Below are 16044 nucleotides of genomic sequence, written 5' to 3'. Positions count from 1 at the left end.
ATGATAGGACTCATCCAAAGTGTGCCTATGTGAGCCTATGTGTTTAATTTCATTATAGATGCATATAGGTTATTGTTGCTAAATAAATTATCATAGTTCTTGATAGATTTTATTTAGGCCCATTTAGTTTTTTGGGCCTATTCAATTAATAACAGTTGTTCATTTTAAGGTTAAATTCCTCTTTTTTGGGCCTTGTGTGAGAGTTGGGAGCCATAGAAGTGGGTACGACATACTGAACCTAGCACCCCCTCACATGAAGCACCCCAATTGGGAAGGCCCATTTGCCTGATTTGAATAACTGTACTAGGTTAATTACACTAGTTTAACCTAATAAAATTTATTAGCAACATAATTAATTTCATTTATTTTGAAATTAATTTAAGAAAATTATAGTTTAAAGAATTTTTTATTCTAAGCTAAACTATATGTATTTTCTTGTATTTAATTAAATATGGAATTATAACCATCTAGATTCTTTTCATAAGCCTTTTTAATTTAAAATTGTCATTAAATATTCCTATTTAAGTTGATATTTAGTTATCTATAACTAACCAACTTAAATCTGAATATCTTTTGGATTTAAAATTTCAAAATTAAGTTGAGGAATTTTAGGCATTGGTTATTAAGATTCTTTAGATATTTTTTAAGTTAATATCTTTTCGAATATTAACTTAAAATGGAATATTTTTCAAATTAAGTGGTTACAACTTAATTTTTGATATTTAATTAAATTTAAATTTGAAAAATATTTAAGTTCTAGATTTTTTCTAATACAACTTAAATTAAATATTTTTTCAAATTTTGTGGAAAAGATACTTAGTCAAATAAGATATTTTCTAGATAGTTATTTCTAGACTACTTATTATTTCTAATATTAAATAAGAAAATATTATATATTGTGAAATTAATTATTTATATAATTAATTTTGGTACAATTTATTTTAAGTATATTTTTCCTAGTATTAAACTAGAGATTAATAATTAAGCCTTCTTTACACTTAATTATTTCTTGAATTTAATACATTTAATTAATTTGAAAATTAAATATCTAAGTTGATTTTCATCAAGATACTTAAATATTTCTTTTTCATGACACTTAATTAAATAGAAAATTATTTTTAGTTGAAATTTATTTTTTCAACTAAATTTAAATAATTTTCAAAATATATTTTTTCTTTATTTTATTAATCAAATTTCGAAATTGCATTTCTTAAATACTGGAATTTCAAATTTTATTTGAAAGATAGATTAAAGTTGTAAATTATTTATTTTAATTTTGGATCAACTTAAATCAATGATTTTTTCATTAATTTATTAATTTAAAATAAATGAATTAAAATATATTATTAGAAATTTAATTAATTAGTCAAAGGAAAATCTAGATATGTGATATTTTTGCTTGAAGTATTTTTCTAGTGTATTTAATTAAATAGAAAATTAATATTTAAGTTGATTTTCATCATCATACTTAAATATTTGAAATTTTTCTTATACATATTTAATTAAATAGGAAAATTATATTTTTTGTTGTAAATTAATTTTATTAATTAATTTTGGGCCAACATTAAATTAGAATAATTTTTCCAGAATTTTTTTTTTATTTTAATATGCAATTTCGAAAATTGTATTCTTAAATACTTTAATTTTTCGAAATGCAATATATATTTATAGAAAATTAAATTTGAGTTGTAAATTAATTTTGTAACAACTTAAATTGAATATTTTTCTAAATATTTATTGGAAATTATTACTAAGATGGAAATAATTCATGTTATTTTCATATCCATCTAAGTAAAATTTATAAATATTAAATTAAAATTTATATTTAGAATTTTTCATTCTAAATTGGAAATTTTAAATAAATATATATTTAAAATAAATAGATTAAATAAAGAGAATCAAAGAAAATACAACTCACTTTAAATAATGAGCTTGATTATTATTAAGATATTCGATCTCCATTGTTGGTCTTACAAAAGTTAAATGTTTTCAATATAACCTCGAGACGCTAGACTTCGTCCCCCTATGGATGGTTATTCGTTGAACGTATTTAACACCGTAAAATCTCATTTGATAAGTGTTTTGTAAGTTTTCGTCTCTATTAGACTCTCCCCTACGGTGACTACTTAGAGATAAATTTATGAAACATGAAACAATGGTGGAAGCTCATAAAATGAGAATAACCTTGACTCTCGCCTACCGGGACAACGTTGGATTCTTATTTTGATCGAATAAAAGGTTGGTAGAATGGTTTCTATTTTAGATGAGCTGACAACTCTATTCAATGAATGATACTTTGACTCTCGCCTACCGGGACACTGTATCAGTTTGTTGAAAACCTTGGAAATTATTTAGGATTGTATGTTTTAGTATTTTCACTGGTCACTCCTACTTGCTATATGTTTAATAATTTCTGAATTGTGTATGAATTTATATTGAACCATGTTAATTTCTGTTATTAAATTGTAGTTTAATTTCGAATCTTCATTGTTGGTCTAACATGTTTGTTTTTCTAATGAGATAAATCCCTAATAGATTTTCACCATTAGACATACATAATAGTGTAAGATCTCGAAAGATAAATATTGTATATGCAACATCTAGCTGTTCATCAATTGATGACACCTTAGACTAGTATTTTTACAATATGAAACAAGAAGATTACATAAATAAGATTACTTTGTCTTTCGCTAATCGAAGCATCGTTGGATTCTTATTTATAAACGAAATTATCCTAATTCCTCTTAGCTTATTCATTTCGAATTAGCTCAATAACATATCATTGGATGAATGGTCTATAAATCATTTCATGTCATTCTATATTTTCTCTTAAGAAATTAAATGACGCATATGATTATAAACCCAAAATTCTATTCCCAATTGATATAAATCCTCAATCTTAGAAATCTCCTACTTGTATGGGCAAATCAGACTTAGAGTTAAATTAGTAGTGGTGGTCCAAGATAGAATTACTCATTATATTTGGTATAAATTTAAGTCTTTGACTTTAATTTTAGATTCCAAACAGAAATTTTCCTATATTTCTAATTCCAGAATACAATACAGTTACACTTTCTCAAGTGTTTAATATCCATCTTCTATTAATGTATTCAAACTGTATGGAATATGAGTTAGGTATTCTGTGACCAGGATCCACTTGCAGTATTCTAAGAACTCTTTGATGTAACTAAACCTATGTCATCAAAAGACACTACCATTTTTTTTTAATCTATGGCATTTGTATCTTGTTCATAGTGGATTTGACAAGATCAATCTCTGCAAAGAGTTAATATGCCTATTTCCAATGAAAGTAGTTCATCTCATTCGCAGATGGATGTACATTCAAGGGTGGATATGAGTTTTTCGTTGTATTCTTAAAACGATAACTCTAGATTATACCTTTTAGCAAGAAATTTGAAATGTTTGAAAAATTTCATTAATTTCTAGGAATGGTTAAAATCATTAAGGTAAGTGGTTAAAGATCTTGCGAACTGATAGGGGTGGAGTAATAGTTAGTAGATATGCAGTTCAAAGATCATTAAATTGATTTTTGAATTATATCCAAACTTACCTCCCCAGAAATTTCGAGTTGCATGTTGATGATTAGTTATTAGTCGTTGCCTAATTCCTTCTATGGTAATACAATTTCAGAATGATGTAATAGTTGTATACTTAATGTAAATTATTACTAGATTCATGGATGACCTAATCAAAATCTTAAGAAAAGCTAGAACTATTAACCATGGTTTGTTAGCTATTCTAAGTGATTAGGGGTGGACCATCCCATAGTCAATAGATAAGAAAGTGTTTATTTAAACAAATACTACTTTTCTAAGATAATGACTAAGTCTGAAAATAAAGGAGATATTTAATTCTTGATTCCAAAAGTGTTCTATTATCTTATTTGACATATGATGATCCCACTGTCTCTGTTGTCTTGTCACAACCGAAGAGATCAATACCATTTAGTTTTCTTAGACATAATTCATGGTACCTTGTCGTATTGGGAGAGTTTCTAGGAACTCACCTTCTTATGACTTGGGAGACACTAGTGATTAATATCCATTGTGAGTCTAAACAAGTAATGGATTGTTAAGATAAGAAACTAAGAAGAAAAGCCAATAGAACTATGGTTTAATCCATTCACATGGAATAACCTAAAGTTTTCTATTACAAGGACATAAAAGGAAATTTTAGTTAATAAGTCTATTCAATGGACTTAACAAACTTCCTGTTCCTAGTATTATAGGTTTGAGTTTATCTAAACCTATGGCTTGTGGTATACCTGGTAATTACTTACTCTAATGCAAGCAACTTACTTTAGTAAGATGCTGAAGCATTTTCTTTCTAATGGCAATCTATAGAAGCTTCACAACTTCTTAGACATAGATTTTATTTATCTAAGGAAAAGTCTCAACTATTCCAGAAAAGATAAAGCCATGAAAGAATTTCTTATATCAACAGTGAGAGGTCTTAGATATGTTTTTGTATGCCTTAGACCAGACACCTGCTGTTGAGTGGGAGTAATGAGTAGGTATTATATTAATCCAGGAGATGAACATTGGAAGACAATCAAGTAAATCTTAAGATAAAGAAGAGGAACTATATGTTAGTCTATAAGGGTGTGTTTAAAACTCTTAGACTACACCATATCAGATTTCGAAATTTGCCTTTGTGCCAGTAAATCTTTCTGATAAGATGGTGATTACTCTGGGGGTGGAATAGTGATTTTGGAGAAGTGTAAAAACCTATCTGAAGTCTCTAGCTCTACCAGATAGGGACTGAATGTTAAAACTAGGGCTGTACATCGGTCGGTTTGGGCGGTTTATCCTATATATTTTCTAACCCAATCTAAAGTTCGGGTTGCTAAAATTTAAGTGCAACCCGCCTTATTAAAAAAAAATCTGTAAACCGACCAACGGTTTGGGCGGTTTGGTCGGGTTAACCCGCCCAAACCGACCAATTTTTTTTTTGTTTAGTTTTAAAGTCAAAATTAACTAAAATTTTAAAAATAAATTAAAAATATCACATTCCACCAAAGTACAATACCATATATATGACTTTAAAACTAATAATTAAGTATATAACTTTATATTATTATATATTTAATCATTTATATTATATATAATAAAAACTAAAAAGTTTTAAAAAAAAAATAAAAGTGCAAAATCGGGTTGGTCGGGTTGGTCGGTTTAATTGGGCGGGTTGGACCTATTTTCAACCCGCCCAATTAACAGATTGGGCGGTTTGTAATTTCTTCGGGTTATTTCGGTTTGTAATTTTTATCGGTTTTTTCGGTTCGGTTTGGGCGGGTTATTCGGTTTAGGCGGTTTACAAATTTTTTTGTACAGCCCTAGTTAAAACTGCAGGAAAGGTACTTATTCAGTCTAAGGAAAGTTCTATACATCTTTGGCACCATTCCAAATTGCCTTAAACTACTAGTGTTAATTTCCTGATTAACCAAAAGTAGTTGCCAAAGATATAGAATCCAGTATCCCAAGAGAGTAGACATATAGAGAGGAATTTCACATTATCAATGATTTTGTGATTAAGGAAGAGTAATAGTGGAGAAAAGGTTGTGGTTAATTCAACCTTTCAGATCCTATTACGAGGAGTTTACTACTACTACACTTGATTTGTATATCGAGGTGTTGAGATTATTTGAAACGCACTTTTTGTTTTATATTAGTGCAAGTGGGAGTTTGTTGGGTTTTATGCCCTAAATAAAACTCATTTCAATATAATCAGATTTACTTATTAATATAGATCAGAAATAACATTTAATGTTGCATGGTTCACATGATTTATTTCATGATTATATGTATATAATGTATGAATTCATCTGAAACCCTTTTCACATACTTGATCCTGTTTATTGTGCTGTCAACACATTGGAAAGTAAACATGACTATGTGAATAAAGTTTCCTAGATTTATCAGACATAGGGTTTTACTGATATGATAATCTACAACAGAGTTTACTTGCATTTGGAGAAGTGCTATGTTCTTTCCAGAGCATTGCTTAAAGTAAAGCTCAGGTTGAATGCATGGAGTATGCATCGGAAGGGACCGATATTGAACTTTGACTTAGATTTATTAAACTTACCGTAATATCTATTCAAGTCAATATCGCCTAGTTGATCCTAGATCAAATGATCTTAATCCTGTTATGATTAGGCTCAATCTTGAAAGGCTATTCGTGTTCTTTGATTTGTTAGTTAAGCCTACTTTTAGGTCAGGGTGACACGTATATTTTGGGAACACGGTAGTGCAATTGAGTGGGAGCGCTAGCATAAACATGGAATCTATAGCTTCTATCTGGCGAATAGTAAGCAAAGGATGATCTCCTTCGAGCTTGACCAAACGAACATAAATGGTGGAGTACTCATTTCACATAAGCTGAAATATCATTTATACGGGGTCAAGTGTTTTAAGGAATAAATACATTGTAGGGTGTAACGGTAATCTAATCTCTTTACAGTGTAGATCATTCATATAGAGGATCATTGGTCAAATTAGGATTATAACAATGGATAACTAATGATGCATTTATATGGTGGAACATATAGAGCATTCTATATACTGAGAGTGTAATTCTAAGTTCTATGCGTGGATTCAACGAAGAATTAATAAGTTAGAGAATTTTAGTGATAAATTCTTGATCTACTTATTGGAAGCTCGGTTATATAGACCCATGGTCCCCGCACTAGTTGAGATAATATTGCTTGTAAGACTCATGTAATTGGTTTTGATTAATCAATTATAATTCTCAAATTAGACTATGTCTATTTGTGAATTTTTCACTAAGTAAGGGCGAAATTGTAAAGAAAGAGTTTTAGGGGCATATTTGTTAATTATGATACTTTGTATGGTTCAATTAATAAATATGATAAATGACAATATTATTTAATAATTATTTATAGTTATTAAATAATTAGAATTGGCATTTAAATGGTTGAATTAGAAAATTGGCGTTTTTGAGAAAATCAGATGCAGAAAAGATAAAACTGCAAAATTGCAAAAAGTGAGGCCCAAATCCACTTTAATAGGGCCGACCACTTTTGTAGGGAATTTAAACTGATATGTTCATTATTTTAATGCCAAATAATTCAAACCTAACCCTAGTGGAATGCTATAAATAGATAGTGAAGGCTTCAGGAAAATTACACTTAAAATTTTCTATTTTTCCTTTAGAGAAAAACCTGGGCCTTCTCTCTCCCTATCTTTGGCCGAACCCACTCTCTCTCTCTTCCTCATTGAGATTTCGAAATTCTTAGTGTATGAGTAGTGCCTACACACAGCAAGTGATACCTCAATCATAGTGAGGAAGATCGTGAAGAAAGACTTTCAGCAAGAAGGAGGTTTCAGCATCAAAAATTCAGAGAAAGAGATCCAGGTTCAGATATTGATAATGCTTTGCTACAGAAAGGAATCAAGGGCTATATATCTGAACGGAATGAGTCATATTATTCCGCTGCACCCAATGTAAGGTTTCCTAAACTTTATATGTGTTTATTTCACCGTTTTAGAAAGTTCATATTTAGGGTGTTAATCAACATACTTGTGAGTAGATCTAAGATCCTTGTAAAATAATTTCCAACAGTTTGACCTGAACCCGAGCAACCCGCCCAAACCCAAACTGGTGAACCCGCAAATTTTTTTTTTTAAAAAAAAGTTTTGGGCGGGTTGGGTTCAACCCGGTACCCTTTGGGTGGGTTGGCGGGTTGAGATTTTAGGGGTACCGGGTTTCGGGTTGAACCCGCGAACCCGCCCGCCAACTCGGTTTATAAATATATTATATATTTTTTTTATTACTGTTTTTATATATATAAGATGGACTTTAGATTTTTATGGACTATGGATATTGGATATGGATGTATTTTGAAATATTTTAGTTTTCACTTTTATCATGATTCATGAACATGAATATGAAGTTTGATTTGAATCTTTGATAAATAGGTTATTTGTTTGTTGGTTGGATTGATTAATGCCTTTTTTCTTCAATAGTAGATACTATGAACAAATTATTATATTATATATGCTTAATTTAATAAATAAAAAAAATAATTATTTCAATAAAAAATTAATTTTTTTAAAGAGTTGACCGGGTCAACCTGCCAACCCACTAAACCCGACCAACCGAAACCCGCCAACCCGCCAACCTGTGCCCTATCGGGTCCGGGTTCAGTTTCAATTTTTTGAACCCGAAACCCGTGAACCCGAAACCCGCCAACCCGAAACCCGGTAAACCCGCCCGATGTTCAGCCCTATCGGGCACTACACAAGGAAAGGAGTTTCATTGGCCAAGTTGTATTTCCAATATCCATGTATCAAATACAAGTGAGAAAAGTCACCCAAGGCTTCATAAGTCCCTTATGCAACCACTACCACTTATTTTGGCAAAAAAGGTGTTAGTGCTCTCCTAAGCAATTGACCAATAACTAATGTGACCAAAGTAGTTTTATATCATCCATATGGCTGAAATAAGCAAGAAACACCATCCATGGCTTCCCACAAGCCATGGCCGACGACCACTGCAACTTTCCAGCTTCAACTAGTGGCAATGATCTCCCGTTAGGATTTCAGACGTCAAAATAAGGTTTTGGGATCTTAGGACCCCCAAAATATGACTCACCCTCAAAAAACAAGTCAAAACACACCCCTAGGGGTCCGAGAACTGTTGGGTTTTGTGCCCTAAATAAAACTCATTTCAATATAATCAGATTTACTTATTAATAAAGATCAGAAACAACATTTTATGTTGCATGGTTCACATGATTTATTTCATGATTATATATATAATGTATGAATTCTATTTAAGTCCAGAACATATGAATTTGTTAATGATTATAGTGTTGTCAGCACAGTGGAATATAATCTTAATTATATGTTCGAAAGTTTATTCCCTGATTTGTCAGAACACTGGATTTAGACTGACATGGTATAATCAGCGATAGGTATTCTTACACCTTGGAAAAGGGTTATGTCCTTTCCAGGACATTGGCAAAGTTTACCAGTATCAGATGTATGGAGTATACATCGGAAGGGACCGATATTGAACTTTGATTAGATATATTAAAACTTACCGTAATATCTATTCAATTCAATATCACATGTTGATCCTAGATCAAATGATCTTAATCCTGATAGGATTAGGTTCAATCTCAAGAGTGTTATTCGTGTTCTTTGATTTGTTAGTTAAGCCTACTTTTGGGTCAGGGTGATACGTACATTTTGGGAACACGGTAGTGCAATTGAGTGAGAGTGCTAACATAAATATGGAATCTATAGCTTCTATCTGGCGAATAGAAAGTAAAGGATGATTTCCTTCGAGCTTAACCAAACGAAAATAAATGGTGGAGTACTCATTTCACTTAGCTGAAATATCATTTATACAGGGTTAAGTGTTTTAAGGATAAAATACATTGTAGAGTGTAACGGTAATTTAATCCCTTTACAGTGTAAATCATCTATATAGAGGATCATTGATCAAATTAGGATTATAACAATGGATAACTAATGACGTATCTATATCGTGGAACATATAGAGCGTTCTATATGACTGAGAGTGCGATTCCAAGTTCTAAGAGTGGATTCAATAAGGAATTAATAAGTTAGGGAATTTACTTGGTAAATTCGATTCGACTTATTGGAAGCTCGGTTATATAGACCCATGGTCCCCATACTAGTTGAGACCATACTGCTTGTAAGACTCAGATAATTGATTTTAATTAATCAATTACAATTCTAAAAGTTAGACTATGTCTACTTTATGAATTTTCACTCAGCAAGGGCGAAATTGTAAAGAAAAGAGATTCTAGGTTTATTTATTAATTAAGATATTTTATATGTCTAACTTAATAAATATATTAAATGACAATATTATTTAATAATTATTCTTAAGTTATTAAATAATTAGAATTGGCATTTAAATGGTTAAATTGGAAAATTGGCATTTTTGAGAAAATGAGAATGAGAAATAACAAAATGGAAAAGTTGCAAAGTGAGGCCCAATTTCCTTATATGGGCCGCCCACTATGCATAGGCTTTTACCATTTTAATTTTTCTTTATTTTAATGCCACACAATTCTAACCTAAACCTAGAGGGCATTCTATAAATAGAAAGTGTTGGCTTCAGGAAACTCATAACTTTGCACATTGTTTTTCCTTCAGAAAAAAACTATGCCACCCCTCTCTCTTTTCCTCTCTAAACTTTCGAAATTCCCTTGAGTGATAGAGTAGTGCCCACACACATCAAGTGGTACCTCAATCATAGTATGTAAGACTGTGGAAAATTCAACCAACAAGAAGGAGAGAAAGAGATCCAGGTTCAGATCTTGATAATGCTCTCCTACAGAAAGGAATCAAGGGCTAGAGATCTGAATGGAAGGAGTCATTATATTCCGCTGCACCCAATGTAAGGTTTTCTTAAACTCTTATGTGTTTATTTTATTGTTTTACAATTCATATTAGGATGTTAATAAAACATACTTGGTAGTAAATCTAGATCCTGGTAAAATATTTCCAACAAGAACATGCATGGCCGAGCACTGCCATTTGGCCATGTCAGTGCTCGCAACTGGCACAAGACAACATAAACTACCTTCAGTAAAATGAGCATAACTCTCTCAATTTTTATCCAAATGGCTTGGTTGAACTTGCATTGGAAAGATAATTTCAACATGGATCTAAGTGTTTTTGATAGTTATAGCTCAATTCTGAAGTTATCGAGTCCAAAATTAGCTCACAAGAGAGTTTGGTATATTTTACTCGGGAATTGAATAGTGTAGTTAAGTGAGGGGTGTTGGAGGACACTACCACAACCCATGTGACATTATATGCGAACACTGACATCCCAAATCACATGGTTTCAATACTCATCACTAATATCATGAAGTCCTAGCTGAGAGGTGACATCCCTTGTCACCCCATTTTAAATTGGTAAATCCTCAACCGAAAATAATCATTTCCCAATGTTTGTGGGATTTTGGCCAAGAAACAATGAGATTTTTATAGATATTTATTTTCTTGTCATTTTTTTTCATTAAAAAAGATGATATACGAGATTTGTTAGTAAGACACCCCTACATGTGAGGGATTACTTACAAACCCTACAACCTATATAATGAGAGGTAAGAGACTGAAGTAGAGGATCCTTTTTTTGAAACCCTTCTTTGAGACCTACTTGACGACAGCCAAGAACACCATACTTACTCTTCATCTTTTTCATTGAGTCCACCATACTTAGTCGACACTAAGACCTCAAACACCATGATACACATCTCTTTTTTATACTTTATTGGCTTATTGTTCCCAAGAACTATACAACCACCAATATTGATCAGATTTGTGAATATTAAGTCTCCCATGAGTCTTGCGTTCATAAATCTCGATACGAATTTTATCTAGAAATTCATTGTTGTATTATTGTCCACACACTCTTGAGAACATAACTGTGGTGTGCTGGATCTAATCAATAAAAATACAAGTAGATATAGCCCCATTACTAGGGGTGTACATCAAATCGCTCAAACCGCTCAAACCGCCCGCACCGCAAAAAACATACGGTTTGAAATTCTTCGCGGTGCGGTTGCGGTTTGAATTTTTCCCAAACCGCGCGGTGCGGTGCGGTTTGCGGTTTTGAATTATTAAACCGCGATTCAAACCGCACCGCACCGCATCTTTTAAAATTTCAATTTTTATATTTATTTTATTACGCCCATACATATGAGCCCAACCCAAGCCTATAAATCTTAGGGCAAAATCCATAACTCTTCACAAACCCTCTCTTCTTAGCAACAAACCCAAGCTCATACATGTGTATTAAAATTTGGAGTTGGAAGTTTGTGTTTGTTTTATTTTTAATCTATTGATGTAAGTATGTTAGTTGTACATTTATATTGTTGTTGGAATTTAATTAGTTTCAAGTTTGTTATTTTGATTTAGGTGTGTTGTTGAAACTTTAAAAAGATTATTGACTTATTGTTGTTGTTATAACTTTTATTAGTCTCAAGTTTGTTGTATTTTCTTAAGTGTTTTGGAATAATTATATTAATGATAGTTTAATTATTTTACGATGATTTCAAAAAAAAAATTGTGATAGTTCAAACCGCAAAAATCGCACCGCACCGCATCATTTTTTTGCGGTGCGGTTTTTGCGGTTTTTTAGTATTGCGGTGCAGGTGCGGTTTGGAAAATTGGAAAAACCGCATGTGCGGGTTGGTTTGAAAAAATGGTTAAAACCGCACCACCCGCACCGCGAACACCCCTACCCATTACCATCGCGATATGGGGAGTGAACTAATATAAATTTCTGGTGTTAATTTAATTTATTGCGGTTTTATTAGTCAAGTTTAATTCATTGCAGTCCTCTATATATTTTACGATCTTCTTAGATCAGTTGACGAAAAACTGCGTCAACAGTTTGTTAAGTTATTTTAGAGTTGTTTTTAAGTTATTTTTTTATTTTACTGAAGCACTATATTTTTGTAATTTTGAAACTTTAATACTATATTTTTTAAAAAATTAGTACTCTAAAAATAAAAAAATAAAAATGTGACTGATGAAAATATAAAAATAACAAAATAATAAGTATTTTTGTAAGATCCAAAAAAAAAAAATTAGATTCTGTATTTTTTTTCCGTGTGGAAGTATTTGTGTAATTTCCAAAAGGGATCATTTCACATATACACAAAAACAACAAAAAATTATAAAAATAAGATTTCACGTAATTTTAAATATTTTTATGATTTTTTTTTATTTTATTTACAGAAAATACGGTCTTTTATGTTGTACTCTTATTAATTTGTTGTTGCTTTTTTGTTATTTGTATGTTATTTTTTGTTGTTGTTTTGATATTATTTAGATGTTATTTTCATGTAGTTTTCTTGTTGTTTTCGTATTATTTTTATGAAAAACTGTAAAAATATATAAAAAAAATCTTTAAACGTAAAAATATATTTTTTTTTTATAAAAAAGAAGGGAAATTTTCACAATTTCACTAAAATAGGAAAAATTTAACAAAAATACGGTTACACCCCAAAATACAACTTATATACGGTAAGTGTAATCTAAATTACATAAAATACGGTTTCAACTTCTTCAACACCTTAAGCATTCTCGTCCGACTGAAAAAGAAAACAGAGCAGCCATTGATGCTCGACAAAACTTGCTTAAACAAAAATTCAACAACATTTTAATGAAAAATCAACAAAATTTATTATCCCATAACTAAAAAAACAAAATAGTAAAATCAATTAAACATAAAAACTACAACAACTATGAAAATAAACATAAATAAACTATGCATAAATAAAAAAATAACTAACAAAAAAAAAATAAACAAGTTATAAACTCAAGAAAACAACAATATATAAAGAAAAAAAAAAAACAGAGGATATAAATTAAATTATTTAAAAATGGATATGGAACTTGTTACATCAAATGAACAACTAATGAACAATAGATAAACAGAACAACCTAAAAATAAAAAAAAAACAATCAAAAACATATAATTGAACAACAAAATAACAAAATCATATGAAAACAATCACAATGTATATAAAAACAAATTTCTAGCAAAGATTGAACAAAATCACATTGAAAAAAACTTAATACAAAAAAAAAATCTCTACATATAGAACCTAGAATAGAATTGAAGAAATATGAACAAAATAAAAAATAAACAAAAAAACTAAGAACATAGAACATAGAATAATAAGTTGAAAAACAATCAGATTGAAACCCACAACATAAAAACAACATAGAAAAAAATCATAAACCCAAAAAATTAAAGAAATAAACAAATAATAAACAAACAAAATAACAGTCAAATAAAAAATGAACAATAACATGAAAACAACAGATCAACAAGAAAAAAAAAAAAAAAATCAAAAATACCTTTTTAGGACGAATAGAAACAAAATCATCATCATTATCAATCCTCTTCCTCTTAGCTTTCCTAGCATCACCAGATGAAGGCTCACCAGCAGAAGCCACAACTTTAGTTTTATGTTTAGAGGGTTTTGAAGAAGTTTGAACAACTAATTTGGGTTTAGATTCTTTAATAGATTTTTTTTTGGGTTTCTTAGGAGAAGGGGACAATGAACTTGAACGAGATTGAGAAACAACCATTACTCAAAAACAAGGAAAAATCAAAGAAACAACAAGCAGAAAAAAAAAAAAAAAAAAAAAAAAAAGGTAAGAACTCCATGATCAAAAAGAAAAAGAAGAGGAAGATGAGAATGATGTAGAATATGAAAGTCAAAATATAATAATAATATGGAGTGTGAGTTAGATAATGGTAAATGGCATGGAAGTGATTAAAATTTGACATATTAGAGAGAAACGTGTAGGCAATTAAATGAGTAAAACAAAAACCGTATATGATGTAATTATTTAAAAAAAAAACCGTATAAAAAGTTAAAAAAAATGGTAAAATTGAAAACTAAAATTATGGTACCGAATAAATGTTGAAAAACAAAAAAAAAATGACATTTTATGTAAAAATTCAGAAAAAAATAGTGTCTTATCTAATTATTCATTTTCAAAACATATATAAATATAGCTAGCTATCAAACCCCAACTAGTTTCTACCACTCTAATAGACCAGGCCCATTTCCATCTCAGGAGTAAGAGCAGCAAAGCAAAGTCCAGCCCAATTTACTATGCATGGTATATCTAATAAGATACAAAACAGAAGAAAAAAAGACGTTGATATTTTTCTTTATAATAATAAAACTGCATATTCTGTAAAACTTTTCAAAAATTAATTGTGAAGAATTTCTATCATAAGTAGTATTTTTGTTTCTATTTTTTTTAAAAAAAAAAATTGACTCGTGTTGTGGTGCTCAGGTGAAGTTATTTGATCCGTTCCTATGATTTTTTTTTTGGTAAAGTTGATCTGTTCCTATGTATTAACTAGTTCTAAATAATAAATAGGGATAGACTACGTAAATGTTATTATTCAATCCACAATTATTGCTTAACGAGACCCGTATTGTGTTCATACGTAGGAGTTGTTGGGCTTGTAAACAAATGATTAATAATTCAATTTAGTAGTTAGGAACAAAAGTTTTCACATTAACAAAAGTTCAATTTAGTTGCAATATATACATAAATTTTAAGGAAATTAGTTACAATATTTGATGTAGTAGCAGAGGAGAAAATGACATATGGTATCCACCTACCTAGTTTGATGGTTCACCTCTACACAAGAAATACTATAATTAATATTATATATATACAATAGAAGTTCTATTTAATAATAATCTATTCAATAAAATAATCTCAAATTTATTATAAAAAAATTAAATCTCAATTTAAGTCACTTATAAATAAAAATAAATACATTTTCTAAGTCTCATATGAATAAAGTATACTTTTATATAAAAATAATTACATCTCAATAAAATATATATTTAATATAAATTTATTTATGTAAAATTAATATTTTTTTTTTTAAAAAAAATTATAATACATGTATAAATATTATATTTACTCAAAAATAATTCTATTATAATGTAATATTAAGGATAGTTTATTGTTATTATTGTTACATTAATATTTTTGGTGTTTTGAAAACTCTATTTAGTTATAACCTTTCAATTAGAATATAATTTACTTAGTTTCAAGTGTATTCTTGGATAGAGATTCTACTATATATGAAAGAAGTTTTAATGGTTACATCAAATATGTAACCATGATGATTACATTTACTTTTAATCATTGGATCATTACTGAATGGATAAATGTAAAAGTTAATTAAAAATAATAATAAATTATTATAACTTGATACTAACCTGATTCTATTTTATTTTTAAAAAATTATTAATTAAGATTAATTTTATTTTAACTATAATGGTTAGATTTATTTTTAGTCATTTGATTATTATTAAACAGTTGTGATTAATATAAAAATAAATTAAAAATAATAATAAATTACTTATAACTTGATACTAACATAATTTTATTTTATTTATTAATATATTTTATTTTCTTATAAAATATTCATCAAAATTAATTTTATTTTAAACTACATTTAATT

At 29.3% G+C, this 16044-nt stretch overlaps 1 protein-coding gene across 2 annotated transcripts; it reads right to left on the bottom strand.

Moving 5' to 3' along the window:
- Positions 1 to 12940: 12940 nt before the first annotated feature.
- LOC133028919 (uncharacterized) lies at positions 12941 to 15397 on the bottom strand. 2 transcript variants are annotated; one of them, XM_061107885.1, is made up of 2 exons: positions 13899 to 15397; positions 12941 to 13170 (listed from the first exon to the last, which is right to left on the bottom strand). In XM_061107885.1, exons 1-2 carry the CDS (start codon positions 14130 to 14132, stop codon positions 13075 to 13077), a joined length of 330 nt encoding a protein of 109 aa, XP_060963868.1. In that variant the 5' UTR covers positions 14133 to 15397; the 3' UTR covers positions 12941 to 13074. The 2 variants fall into 2 exon arrangements, with proteins under 2 accessions (XP_060963868.1, XP_060963869.1); XM_061107886.1 differs by having other exon boundaries at positions 12941 to 13126; positions 13899 to 15187.
- Positions 15398 to 16044: the final 647 nt, after the last annotated feature.

Source organism: Cannabis sativa, unplaced genomic scaffold (assembly GCF_029168945.1).
Source record: "Cannabis sativa cultivar Pink pepper isolate KNU-18-1 unplaced genomic scaffold, ASM2916894v1 Contig3, whole genome shotgun sequence".
Lineage (NCBI taxonomy): Eukaryota > Viridiplantae > Streptophyta > Magnoliopsida > Rosales > Cannabaceae > Cannabis > Cannabis sativa.
The sequence above is the reverse complement of the archived record's forward strand: the minus strand, read 5'-3'. Positions and strand labels throughout refer to the sequence as shown.